We start from the raw sequence: 14,549 nt of genomic DNA on the forward strand, positions 1-14,549 counted from the left end.
AGGAAACCCACGCAGACACAGGGAGAACACACCACACTCCTCACAGACAGTCACCCAGAGGAAACCCACGCAGACACAGGGAGAACACACCAAACTCCTAAATATATATATCTATATTAATTGTAAAAGAGTTCAGATTTCTCACTACATTTTCAAAGTATACTTCTGAGTAAGTGATAATTTATTTAATTAAAATTGAGTAATTAATTAGCTTTGAATGAATAGTGGCCGCCCTAAACATCATTATCAGTGAGCTGTGGAGTGTGTATAAAGCAGACTGAAGGAGCCCCCTGCTGGTTTGGAGGACCACTCATGCAGCAGTGGACCCGCGTGGGTTTAAGATAAGAATAAAGACTTGTTGCTTAGTTACGGGTTGTGTTTGATATAAACGGCTGATCAGGGACAAACCCGTCGGTTTCTCTGGGGGTTCTTGTTTGAAGTGTTTTCAAGGGTGGGTGTGTCTCGACGACAGCGGCCTGTCCTTTGAAGTCTCTGGTGTGATGCTAATATTAGAAGAGTGTCTTCTGTCCGCCTTGATTTACAAGAAACTGGTCAACAGGCCTGACACATTCCTGTCCTGTAGGGTGTAAACTAATATCAGGACTCTGTGTGTGTGTGTGTGTGTGTGTGTGTGAGAGACACGAATAACCTTAGCCTAGCCTGAAGCTGTGTGATGTCTAACATGGGTCAGAAACAATGCTTCACACAGTCGAGGAAAGGAAAGGTGCAGCTCAGTCTGCAAATAAGTATCTCACATCGTTCAACTTTCACAAATCACCCACTCAGTCTCCAGCCCCAGTCAGAGCTGTTAGAACGAGGTGGAGAACACAAACAGAAAGAAAGCAGCGGTTCCTAAATGTACTGTGACATGTATTTGATTGCAGCCAGTTTCACCAATAAATGTCAGACATCATCACTCTGGTCAATACCTGCCCACACACAGAAGAAGAAGAAGAAGAAAAAGAAGAAGGAAGAGCTGAAGATAGAGAAGAAGAAAAAGAAGAAGAACAAGAAGAAGTACAGATGCACAGAAACAGTCTGGTCACCTGTGGTCAGACAGCGTCCTGAAGCATGCCCTCAGCAGCATGATTCATAAACATCCGTCCACATGAAAACACAGAAAACAAAGTCTGAGAAATCTCCACCAGCTCCACTTTCAGCAATAAACCCACTGCATGGCCAGGAGGCAGAGAACTGAGGGGAAAGTGTTTCCTAAAGTCAGCAACTCTGTGAACGTCTGTGTCTCTAAGAAACAATTCAGTCTTTCACCAGAGAACAGAACTCATCCTTTCAGCACTGAGATCAGAGCGAGCAGAGGGACTGGGTTTAGATTGGGTTTAGCCTAGGTTTAGAAGGGGTTTTGATTGTGTTTAGACTGGATGTAGACTGGGTTTAGATTGGGTTTATATTGGGTTTAGAGTGTGTATATATTGGGTTTAAATTGGGTTTAGATAGGATTTAAATTAGGTTTACACTGGGTTTAGACTTGGTTTAGACTGGGTTTAAATTGGGTTTAAACAGGGTTTAAATAGGGTTTACACTGTGTTTAGACTTGGTTTAGACTGGGTTTAAATTGGGTTTAGACTGGGTTTAAATTGGGCTTAAACTTGTTTAGACTGAGTTTAAGCTTGGTTTAAACTGGGTTTAAATTGGGTTTAGACTGAGTATATATTGGTTTTAGACTAAGTATAAATTGGGTTTAAATTGGGTTTAGACTTGGTTTAGACTGGGTGTGAATTGGGTTTAGAATGGGTATAAATTGGGTTTAGATTTGGTTTAGACTGGGTATAAATTGGGTTTAGACTGGGTTTAAATTGGGTTCAGACTGGGTTAAAATTGGGTTTAGAATGGGTATAGATTGTGTTTAAATTGGGCTTAAACTTGGTTTAGACTGGGTTTAAATTGAGTTTAGACTTGGTTTAAACTGGGTTTAAATTGGGTTTAGACTTGGTTTAGATTGGGTTTAAATTGGGTTTAAACTTGGTTTAAATTGGGTTTAGACTTGGTTCAGACTGGGTTAAAGTTGGGTTTAGGATGGGTATAGATTGTGTTTAAATTGGGCTTAAACTTGGTTTAGACTGGGTTTAAATTGGGTTTAGACTTGGTTTTAAACTGGGTTTAAATTGGGTTTAGACTTGGTTTAGACTGGGTTTAAATTGGGCTTAAACTTGGTTTAGACCGGGTTTAAATTGGGTTTAGACTTGGTTTAAACTGGGTTTAAATTGGGTTTAGACTTGGTTTAGATTGGGTTTAAATTGGGTTTAGACGTGGCTTAGACTGAGTTTAGACTGGGTTTAAATTGGGTTTAGACTGGTTTTAAATTGGGTTTAAACTGGGTTTAAATTAGGTTTAAACTTGGTTTAGAATCTGAACACAAACAAAAGTTTGGCCCAGGTTCAGTACGTTCAGCAGTTTTATTCCCGGCTGAGCTCGGTTTTACAGTTAGCAAGAACCCAGTTAGATGATCTAGATCAGGGGTGCCCCATGTGTCTGCACTTTGGCAGACTCTGCTTCATCAGAATCAGCCTTTCCCCAAAACATAATGAAAATTACAGCCTCAGAAATCACTGTGATACTCCACTAAGCTGTAACAGGGAGAATAGAGCCTCTGTCCCTTCTACTCTGTGCTCAGCACTGCAGAAACTGCACTGTGTAACTTCTGGAGGATGGTAGGAAACCAGCTAGTCCATACAACCCTTCCACCCCTCGTGTTCAGACAGTTCAAAAGTAGATCACCACCCATCTGCTGTAAGAAGTAGATCTGTAAACAAAGGTGTGGGCACTGATCTAGGACATATTACAGAGGTGTCCCCATATTTTTGATGCTGGGCCAGGAATAAACCTGTCCACTGTTTCCTAGAGCTGGACTTTCAGAGCTACAAATGCTCATCCATATTTCCAAACGAGTATTTAAATATCTTTTCACAATAATAATATCCCATAATAACCTTAAAGTGTTCGTTCATTATCTATAAGTGCTTATCCAGTGCAGTGTCGTGGCGAGTCCGGAGCCTACCCGGAATAATTGGGTGCAAGGCAGGAACACACACACTCACACCTACGGACTCTTTTGAGTCTCCAATCCACCTACCAACGTGCGTTTTTGGAGTGTGGGAGGAAACCGGAGCACCCGGAGGAAACCCACGCAGACACAGAGAGAACACACCACACTCCTCACAGACAGTCACCCGGAGGAAATCCACACAGACACAGAGAGAACACACCACACTCATCACAGACAGTCACCCGGAGGAAACCCACGCAGACACAGGGAGAACACACCACACTCCTCACAGACAGTCACCCAGAGGAAACCCACGCAGACACAGAGAAAACACACCACACTCCTCACAGTCAGTCACCCGGAGGAAACCCACGCAGACACAGAGAGAACACACCACACTCCTCACAGACAGTCACCCGGAGGAAACCCATGCAGACACAGGGAGAACACACCACACTCCTCACAGACAGTCACCCGGAGGAAACCCCTGCAGACACAGAGAGAACACACCACACTTCTCACAGACAGTCACCCAGAGGAAACCCACGCAGACACAGAGAAAACACCACACTCCTCACAGTCAGTCACCCGGAGGAAACCCACGCAGACACAGAGAGAACACACCACACTCCTCACAGACAGTCACCCGGAGGAAACCCATGCAGACACAGGGAGAACACACCACACTCCTCACAGACAGTCACCCGGAGGAAACCCATGCAGACACAGGGAGAACACACCACACTCCTCACAGTCAGTCACCCGGAAGAAACCCACGCAGACACAGAGAGAACACACCACACTCCTCACAGACAGTCACCCGGAGGAAACCCATGCAGACACAGGGAGAACACACCACACTCCTCACAGACAGTCACCCGGAGGAAACCCATGCAGACACAGGGAGAACACACCACACTCCTCACAGTCAGTCACCCGGAGGAAACCCACGCAGACACAGAGAGAACACACCACACTCCTCACAGACAGTCACCCGGAGGAAACCCATGCAGACACAGGGAGAACACACCACACTCCTCACAGACAGTCACCCGGAGGAAACCCATGCAGACACAGGGAGAACACACCACACTCCTCACAGACAGTCACCCGGAGGAAACCCATGCAGACACAGAGAGAACACACCACACTCCTCACAGACAGTCACTCGGAGCGGGACTCGAACCCATAACCTCCAGGTCCGTGGAGCTGTGACAGAGACACTACCTGCTGCACCACATCTTAAAGTGTGTGTTTAATAAATTCTGTGATGTCGGGCCTGGGATCCTGTCAGGGTCTGAGGAGTTTCAGTCACAAAAGGTACAGGGGGTGTGTCAGCTAAACAATCAGTAGCACACACACACACACACACACACACACACACACACACACACACACACACACTTCTCACTATGCCAAGCAGCCTTGTTGGAGACACAGGGTTCCTCTCCTCCCAAGTCTTTTGTGCCTCTGTGACTAAACAGTTCTGAGAAATACAGTTAAATTCAGAAAGAAACAGCGACAGACAGAGTCAAAAAGCACTAACTGGGCAGCGCTTCAACCACCCATTTGCCCACACACACATATAAACACACACACACAGGCATCCTCAGTGCTGATTTATGTCTTTGTTTCCTTGTTCCCTGCGGATATAAAAAGCAGGCCTCCACAAACTGCCACCGAATGCATGGAATTCCAATTACAACATTAGGTTTTAAAAAAGTTACAGAACACCGCTGCCAGAGAAGAGTAACAAAACCCAGTGTGTTCTCCAAGACCTGAGACACTGGACAGCAATGTAAAGAATGTCCCTCAGACACCCTGGAGGGACTCGGACACATGCAGGAACATGCAGGTGAGGACAGGACCATCCACAGATAACACAGAGGTGGACAAATGGATGAGGAACCTGACTGATTTCAAGGTTTTACTCTGTAATTACCAGCAGTTCTGTGCTGTCAGAAACGTGAAGGACATGTTGATTCATCAATGAAACTCCGCCAGCATTAAGATTAAAACAGGGACTCAAACTTTTTAAAGAGTTTACCGTTAATCAACAGATTCATCCTGCGTTCCTGACCGTGAGTGTGGTCAGTGACCGTGGTTCTCAGACGCCTGACGGATCCTCCCGCTCCCTGACGGCAGCCGTTTAATCCCAAATGGAAACAACTGAACCCTCTTCAATGTTTAAGTTTGGAAATAATCAACTAAACCACAAACACATTTCAGTTTCAGGATGTGGACACAAAGACAAAGTGGTCAAGCCCTGGCCAGCCGTACATACCCAGGTCCAGAACCCACACCCTGCATTTCTCCAGGGGTCCGCCCGCCGAGTTCATGTGGTACGCTGAGCCTAAAGACAAGAGCGAGTTGAGTCCATGTGCCATGCCTGGATTACACGCGAGCGAACAGCGTCCACAGCCTCTGTATCCGACTGAAAATATCCCAGCGGAGAATGTGCGGAGGAGAGATAGAGAGGGGGAGGGCTGTGCTGACAGGAGCTGGAGAGTGAGGGTGGGAGGAGAAGAGGGGGAGGGAACGAGAGAGAGTGAGAGAGAGACAGGGGGGAGAAGGAGAGCGAGCGAGGAAGGACACTACATTCCACCGTCCCCTGAGAAACCGTGAAGAGCTTTGGATCAACTGTTAACCACTAGACGTGTCTCGTGAAGCGAAGCCATTATTCTCGTCTGTTTTGTCGTTTATTAAATGAGCCAAAGCTCAAAGTGAGGACCAGGTCTAACCTTGTGTGACCAGTTCATCAAGAGAACCAAGTGATCTCACTGGAATAACCTACTGTAAATGGGAGTACACCATTCATGTCCATACTAACAGGTTCTGGCTTTAAAGCAACACTATGTAATATTTTACCTTAAAGTCACAGCGTCTAAATCACTGAGATGCTCCACTGGGCAGTAATAGGGAGATTAGAGCCTCTGTCACTGCTACACAAGGCTCAGTACTGCAGAAACTGCACTATGTAACTTTTGGAGGAGGGTAGGTAACACCCCCACATTCTAATCCTTGATTTCAACATTTGGTTTAAAATTATATTTATATAGCACTTTTCAATAACTCAAACTGACCTAAAGTGAATTAAACTTTTCGCCTGTAGGGGGAGCCCAGGAGCAAAAATGCCTAATCTTACCTAGTGTTGCTTTAAACAGTGTGACTTCTCCATCTGCGTTATGTAACGACAGTAATTAAACGTCCAAATTATGACCCACAGCTCTGACCAATATCAAACCACACTTCGTCTACAGTCACTTCCATAGACACACCTCCCTCCCCCCGCGCTGAGGGAGGAAGGGTAGAGCTGAGACGAAGGGTAGAGGTGCACAGCTGGGGGAGGACAGAAAGGCACAGTGGTGAGGACAAAGTGTCTCCTGTTGAACGGTGAGTCTGGCTGGTCGTGTCTGGGCTGTGGCCAGCGGAACTGCTTCCTGTTGCAGAAAGAACACACAGCGCACACAGAGGCTCCTTCAGCCGCAGAGGATTTCACCTGGGGTCTCACACACTCACTGATACCACCCCGCTCCCACTCTTCTACTCTCCACTACCTCAGTCTGAAGCGCTGGTGCTGACCTATGGACTGGTCAGGAACACGTGGACGTCGCAGGTTCTATAAATAAGTACTGGACACACAGAGAGAGAGCACGGGCACCTTTCCCATGACCTCAGACACAACTGTGTACAACACTCACAAGATGCTGTGTCACATTTAGTGTTTGGAATTTGACTCGGAACAAAATAAAGAGTAAAACAAAGCTGTAAAACAAACCAGACTGAAAACATGTTGTTTCTGATGTTTTGTTGCATCTTACGCAGAGCGCAGAGACTTTAGAACTGCCCCGCCCCCTCTTCTGAGTCTGTCCAATCACAGCACTGGACCCGCGTTTATGTGAGAGCGCAAAGATGAGGTTAAGAGTAGCAAAACAGACACAACGAGTGCAGAGAAATATAACCACTGAGTAAACAAGAATGGAGGAGAAAGAGAAATGAGCAAAAACGGCTAAAAGCCAGAGCTTCCGCGCCTCGCTACTCGGGTCGGGGTGAACAACAAGCAGCTCATTATCATTTAAAGGATCACTAGGTAGTTTTTTTGCCAGACCACCTACCAGGCCGGCCTAGAAGAGCCATTTTCGCTTACTGACTGACTGACTCCTAATGTTGAAACGTGCATGCGCGAGTAGGAACTGCTAGTTCACGAATAAAATTTGGAACCTATCACCGTTGCGTTTCCACCGACATAAACTGGTTCACAAACCAGAAAAATTCATTCCCAGCTGGAACCAAATAACAGTAAACGTAAATGGTGAAAACGTTCTGGATCCAGTCTCCACTTAGTCGTGACTTTATTTTGTGAATTCAGTGCTACAAAGTACAGTGTGGCTAACCTGAGCCTGTGGAGCATCACACCTGCTCCACACATTTCTAGATCCTACAGAAAACGGCCAAAAGTTAGATAAAAAAACCCTTACACGGGGGTGTAATTGTGTATTTCTGACTAGAATACAATACAAAATTCATTCTTTATCTGTAACCCTTATCCAGTTCAGGGTCGCGGTGGGTCCAGAGCCTACCTGGAATCATTGGGCGCAAGGCGGGAATACACCCTGGAGGGGGCGCCAGTCCTTCACAGGGCAACACAGACACTCACTCACACACTCACACCTACGGACAGTTTTGAGTCGCTAATCCACCTACCAACGTGTGATCTGAGATCAGCGCAGCAGAATTATATTTACATTGGCAGTGTGTATAGAATAAAAATGCAATCTCAATAATGAAGTTAAATCGCTGGTACTTCCTTGTGTTTTTGGGAGGGACATAAATGTGTAGTGTGTGATATTCATGACAAACTCGCAAGAGGAAACCGTTCTTTTTACTTTATTTTAATGTTTCTGTGTAGTTTTGATGATTTTTTAAAATTAGAATCTCTTTATTTACTGAGTAAAGGTTTCAGGAAGTGATTTAGCATCGGACAGGGAAATATAACAGAAATTTAACACTGCAGCATGGCTCAGGAACAAGAGCTCTGTGTGTGTGTGTGTGTGTGAGTTCTTTTATCCATATTTTAGCATAAATAAAATGTAATCTACATTCTGAACTCAACAGTAGATGCAATGTTTACATCACCTTTACGTATTAAAGGGGACATTTTATGCAAAACTCACTGTTTGTGTGCTTTTGTATTTCCACTTGGGTCTCTACTGCTCCTAGAAACACTCCAAACACTAAAATCCATTCGTTTTCTGTGAGTCAATTGAAAGAGTTTGGCGTCAGGAATCACATGCTTCTACGAGCCGTACGGATGGCTCCCTTATTGTGACATCACAATAAGGAAATTGGCATAGAACTACCCTGGCACCACCCCTCTCCTATGTAAACATGGAATGGGTGGGGCGTGGCCAGCAACAGCTTATTTGCATAGAGCTGGTGAGATCTCTATGTGAGAGTGAGTTTGCACAAAGAACTTCATGAACATGTTTTGTATCGTCCATAGACCTATTCTAACTTGTTTACAAAGAGGTATAAGATGTCCCCTTTAAATATTAAATTACAATGTTGGAACAGCCAAACTCCAGCTAGCGAAAAAACACTGAATTTTCCACAATCCCTGTGTTGCACTCTGGGAAACTCAGCATATCCTCGTCTTTCAGAGCTGCAGCTTTAATCATGTGAACTTAAAACCTAATTCTGAAGCGTGACTGCTCTGATATCCCATAAACACTTACTTTTACTAGGGTCTATTTAGTCCTGGACTGCTTCCCCTCCCCTAACGGATACTGTTTTGTTTTATTAAGCGTCGACTTGATAAACATTTTATTTTAAGATCGAAAAGCAAAGTCACACATAATGGAGAGACACACTCAGTTCAGCATTCCACAGTGAGAACCAAACCATACACACAGCTGGATTTCTCACAAAGACTGCCCAGTCATGCCTTTCTTGTTGACCTCAGAAGCCTGTGCTTGGACACCCCACCAATTAAAGCACGTCACAACCTGACTTTCCCTTTGTTAGAAAACTCTTTATCCTGCAAACTCTCTCACGCCATTCCCAGACAGACTGACCCACGGCATTCGGCCCGAACCATCCAGGGCTTTGTGGGCAGGCTTGGTCAGAAGGGATAAAGCTGCCCAGAAGACAGCAGCTCAGAAGAAAATAAAGCAATGAGAAAAATAAATCATTCGACATGCTCGAAGGCTGAATCATATCTTCCTAAACTCGGCTGCGGTCGAACCCTCCGGTGAGTTGCTCCTCGCTGTTTGTCCTTACCTCCTCTGACCTCTGGGAGTGTGGGAATTCCCCAGGGGCAAACCAGCTCAGTGCAGGAGATAGCACGCGCCGTCGGAGTGGTTAGCACACGTGGCTACAGCCCCCGAGTCTCTCTACAAAGCACTTCACATGCTCTGGGGCGTTAGGGAATAGCCTCAAACCTCAGCGGTGTGCAGTCTCCACCTGGACGATCCGCCCAAGACCCTCACCCCACACCGGCAACTGGGTAGAGAGGAGATGAGATGGAGATGACCAGGAGACCTGAAGTGACCACAGGGGCCACCTTTGCTGGAGTGGAAAACTGACCAGGTACCAAACGGAGTGTAGAGTCCAGTGGAGAGCAGTAGAGTCCATTAGTGCAGGAGCCATGCAGTAGAAAACCATCAGTGGTCTGCCATGTGGAGCATTTTGTCAACCACAGCACATCGTCCTATTTTCCTTCTCTCAAATTCCTCCTTTAGCATCAAGTACAAATGACAATTACAACACACACACATCCAAATCACACACTCCTCTCCAAGAACAGGTTTACCCTCTGAAGAAAGAGAACTGTGGGGCGCCGATGACCTGCAGGCTCGGTGCTTGAGTCACTGGCGCTAGTCTGTAAACTATGGACAAAAAGAAACAGCTGAAATCCACCTACACCAGTAAGAACCTGTCTGGCTGAAATCCCTCAAGGCAGGGGCCAGCTGATACACTTTGGACTGAGTCTCTTTACAGAGCTAGACCTTCTGAGGTCGTGAAGCATTACAGCGTCAAAGGAACGGAGCATCCAACAGGACAACGTGCTAGCTATACTTATTCAAAGAGCATTTCATGAATATCTCTGACATGACACAGAACATATGAGCTTCTGCAAAGGTTCAAAGATCTGAAAAGCAAATTCCATAACCTACATCCAAGACAAATATATGTATACTTCATAAAAAATCAACTGTAACTGTCCCAAACTGGACCCTTGAGTACCGCCACTCCAGCTTAGCACCAAAAACCTGGGACATGGAGATATGGATATATTTCTTCTTCCTACCTTTGTGGTTGAAAAGTCCCTCCATCTCCATGCTGCTGCGGGAGTGGGCGATGCACAGCGTGGCGATGGGCACCAGGCCTTCCTGGGCAGGGCAGCGGTCAGTGGTGCGAACCAGGCACCATTCAGGCTTGTCCTGTGGCCTCTCCAGCAGTTCCACAGTCTGCCCCCGCCTCACCGTCAGCTCTGACCCGTTAGCGGCCATGAAGTCATGGATGACCACCGTCAGCTCACAACCGCCGGACAGCTGTGGACAAGAGTGAGGTGAATCAGGGGCTTAATATCGGAACATGATTAAAACCACGTGAGGAGAACTGTGTGGATCTGCATAACATTATATACATGAGGAGATTTGATCAACCTGGATTAGCATAAGAGAAAAATTACACAAAACAAGTGCATTCCCATGCCATTCATTCATTCATCTTCTGTAAACTCTTCACCTGGTCTTGGTGGGTTTGAAGCCCATCTGGAATCACTGGGTTTTAGGCAGTAACACATTCTGGACAGAGCACCAGTCCATTCCAGAGCATCACACACTCACCCAGTCACTCACGCAGTCACTCACACACCCACCCAGTCACACATTCACTCATCCGTTCACTCACCCACACACTCACGATGTCACTCACAAACTCACCCAGTCATGCAAACACTCATCCAGTCACTCACACACTCACTCACTCATTCACCCAGTCACTCACACTGATGTGGACAGTTTTACTCATTCACCCAGTCACACATTCACTCACCCAGTCACTCTCACACTCACTCATTCACATAGTCACTCACACACAGATGTGGGCAGCTTTACTCACTCACCAGTCACTCACACACTCACCCAGTCACTCACACAGACGTAGACCGTTTTACTCACTCACCCAGTCCCTCACACACTCATACAGTTACTCACCCACTCACTCACACATTCACCCAGTCACTCACACACAGATGTGGACAGTTTTACTCACTCACCCAGTCACTCACACACACACTCACCGAGTCACTCACCCACACACTCACCCAGGCACTCACACACACTCACCCAGTCACTCACACACTCACTCACCCAGTCACTCACTCACACACACTCACCCAGTCACTCACTCACACACACTCACACAGTCACTCACTCAAACTCACTCAGTCACTCACACACAGACGTAGACCGTTTTACTCACTCACCCAGTCCCTCACACACTCATACAGTTACTCACACACTCACCCAGTCACTCACACACTCACCCAGTCACTCACACACAGATGTGGACAGTTTTACTCACTCACCCAGTCACTCACACACTCACCCAGTCACTCACACACACACTCACCGAGTCACTCACCCACACACTCACCCAGGCACTCACACACACTCACCCAGTCACTCACACACTCAATCAGTCAGTCACACACACACTCACCCAGTCACTCACACAGACTCACCCAGTCACTCACACACAGATGTGGACAGTTTTACTCACTCACCCAGTCACTCACACACACACTCACCGAGTCACTCACCCACACACTCACCCAGGCACTCACACACACTCACCCAGTCACTCACACACTCACTCACCCAGTCACTCACTCACACACACTCACCCAGTCACTCACTCACACACACTCACCCAGTCACTCACTCACACTCACTCAGTCACTCACACACAGACGTAGACCGTTTTACTCACTCACCCAGTCCCTCACACACTCATACAGTTACTCACACACTCACCCAGTCACTCACACACAGACGTAGACCGTTTTACTCACTGACCCAATCCCTCACACATTCATACAGTTACTCACCCACTCACCCAGTCACTCACACATTCACCCAGTCACTCACACATTCACCCAGTCACTCACACACAGATGTGGACAGTTTTACTCACTCACCCAGTCACTCACACACTCACCCAGTCACTCACACACACACTCACCCAGGCACTCACACACACTCACCCAGTCACTCACACACACACTCACCCAGTCACTCACTCACACACACTCACCCAGTCACTCACTCACACACACTCACCCAGTCACTCACTCACACACACTCACCCAGTCACTCACACACTCACTCACTCACACTCACTCACCCAGTCACTCACACACACTCACCCAGTCCCTCACACACTCATACAGTTACTCACCCACTCACTCACACACTCACCCAGTCACTCACACACTCACCCAGTCACTCACACACTCACCCAGTCACTCACACACAGATGTGGACAGTTTTACTCACTCACCCAGTCACTCACACACTCACCGAGTCACTCACCCACACACTCACCCAGGCACTCAAATACTCATCCAGTCACTCACACACTCACTCACTCACACATTCACCCAGTCACTCACACACAGACGTGGACCGTTTTACTCACTCACCTAGTCACTCACACACACACTCACCCAGTCACACATTCACTCACCCAAACACTTACCCAGCCACTCAAATACTCATCCAGTCACTCACACACATTCACCCAGTCACTCACACACAGACGTGGACCGTTTTACTCACTCACCCAGTCACACATTCACTCACCCAGTCACTCACACACTCACCCAGTCACTCACACACTCACCCAGTCACTCAGTCACTCACACACAGATGTGGACAGTTTTACTCACTCACCCAGTCACTCACACACTCACCCAGTTACTCACACAGATGTGGACAGTTTTACTTACTCAACTAGTCACTCAAATACTCACCCAGTCACTCACACACTCACTCAGTGAGTGAGTGAGTGAGTGAGCGAGTGATAACCAGGGCTGTGCAGTGCACTATTGGTTAACTACATGATGGAAAGGCAGTAAAATGCAAATGAGCACTGAGCATTCCATTCACAGTTCAGCGCTGAGCATAGCTTACCAATCACAGCTGTAGTTCAGGAGTTCTGATGAATCACGGCACTGCTGTAAACTACAGTGAGTTTCAGTGTGAGTTTATCTTTAACCATTACCAATCCATCAGCATCACTACACACAGCAATCTGCATCCACTTACACAATAACAGTTCAACAGCACACTGCACCTGACAACACTAACACACACGCACCTCAGAAAGTGCAACAAGCCAACAAACACACACACTAACAGAGGAATGGCTTATGGTGGACGTGTCCTGATGGGCATCCAATCACGTACCAACTGATAATGAGGCATAGCCAGAGAGCACAACAGGTGTGCCACCGACCCTGAGCTTCTGCGCTCCATGTCCCTTAGCAAGTCCACGCTGAGAGAGTGAAAGAGTGAGACGCCTCACGACTCTAAGGAGAAGCAGTACGTTCTTCAGGCACCGCGACGGAAAGCTGAACGCAAAGAAATAAAGCCTCCCTCTCCATCTCAGTCCTCAGTCCTGCTTCCCTGGGCTTTCAGAACTGGGCAGAGATGCAGAGGCAGGCGCTCGGAGGCTGCTGACACATCGCAGCATCGCCGTGGCGACAGCATCACTCAAGATCTAAAGGCGCAAGGGCTGTTGGAAAGAAGAGAGAGCAAGTGCGAGCAAGCGAGAGAGAGAGAGAGAGAGAGAGAGAGAGAGAGAGACAGAGAGAGAGACAGAGAGAGAGAGAGAGGGAGAGAGAGAGGCGGAGGCACACAGAGGCTGTGGAGCTGTTTTAAAGGAGCAGGAGGCTAATTAAAACTCCGCAGCTGGCCCCGACCTCCTCACCTCCTGGAGGACTGAGAGAGCGCTGTGTGTCGACTGACACTGGACACACACAGCGCCATTGTGCAGAGGCCAGCTGGGACTCGCCAGTCAGTTACAGAACATCAGCTCCTCTCTGCTCAGTGTGTGCATGGGCGGGTAGTGGGAAGCTTGCAATAGCGGACTGGGCTGTGAATTTCATCCCCACGAAAATAAAGATATAGTTATAAAAGCACCATGCAACATCAAAGACCAGCCTTCATTTTTCATTCATTCATTATCTGTACACCCTGAAAGGGGCGCCAGTCCTTCACAGGGCAACACACACTCACACATTCACTCACATCTACGGACACTTTTGAGTCACCAATCCACCTACCGATGTGTGTTTTTGGACCGTGGGAGGAAACCGGAGCACCCGGAGGAAACCCACGCAGACACAGAGAGAACACACCACACTCCTCACAGACAGTCACCCGGAGGAAACCCACGCAGACACAGGGAGAACACACCACACTACTCACAGAGAGTCGCCCGGAGGAAACCCACACAGACACAGAGAGAACACACC

At 47.4% G+C, this 14,549-nt stretch overlaps 1 protein-coding gene across 4 annotated transcripts in view; it reads right to left on the reverse strand.

The window, feature by feature from the left end:
• triob (trio Rho guanine nucleotide exchange factor b) overlaps nt 1-14,549 on the reverse strand; it is a 170,566-nt gene that overhangs the window by 36,261 nt on the left and 119,756 nt on the right. For all 4 annotated transcript variants that reach the window (XM_066683021.1, XM_066683020.1, XM_066683022.1 and 1 more), the window contains one exon: nt 10,314-10,557. In XM_066683021.1, coding sequence (XP_066539118.1) covers nt 10,314-10,557 — 244 coding nt within the window. The remainder of the gene's footprint in view (nt 1-10,313; nt 10,558-14,549) is intronic.

Source organism: Hoplias malabaricus, chromosome 10 (assembly GCF_029633855.1).
Source record: "Hoplias malabaricus isolate fHopMal1 chromosome 10, fHopMal1.hap1, whole genome shotgun sequence".
NCBI lineage: Eukaryota > Metazoa > Chordata > Actinopteri > Characiformes > Erythrinidae > Hoplias > Hoplias malabaricus.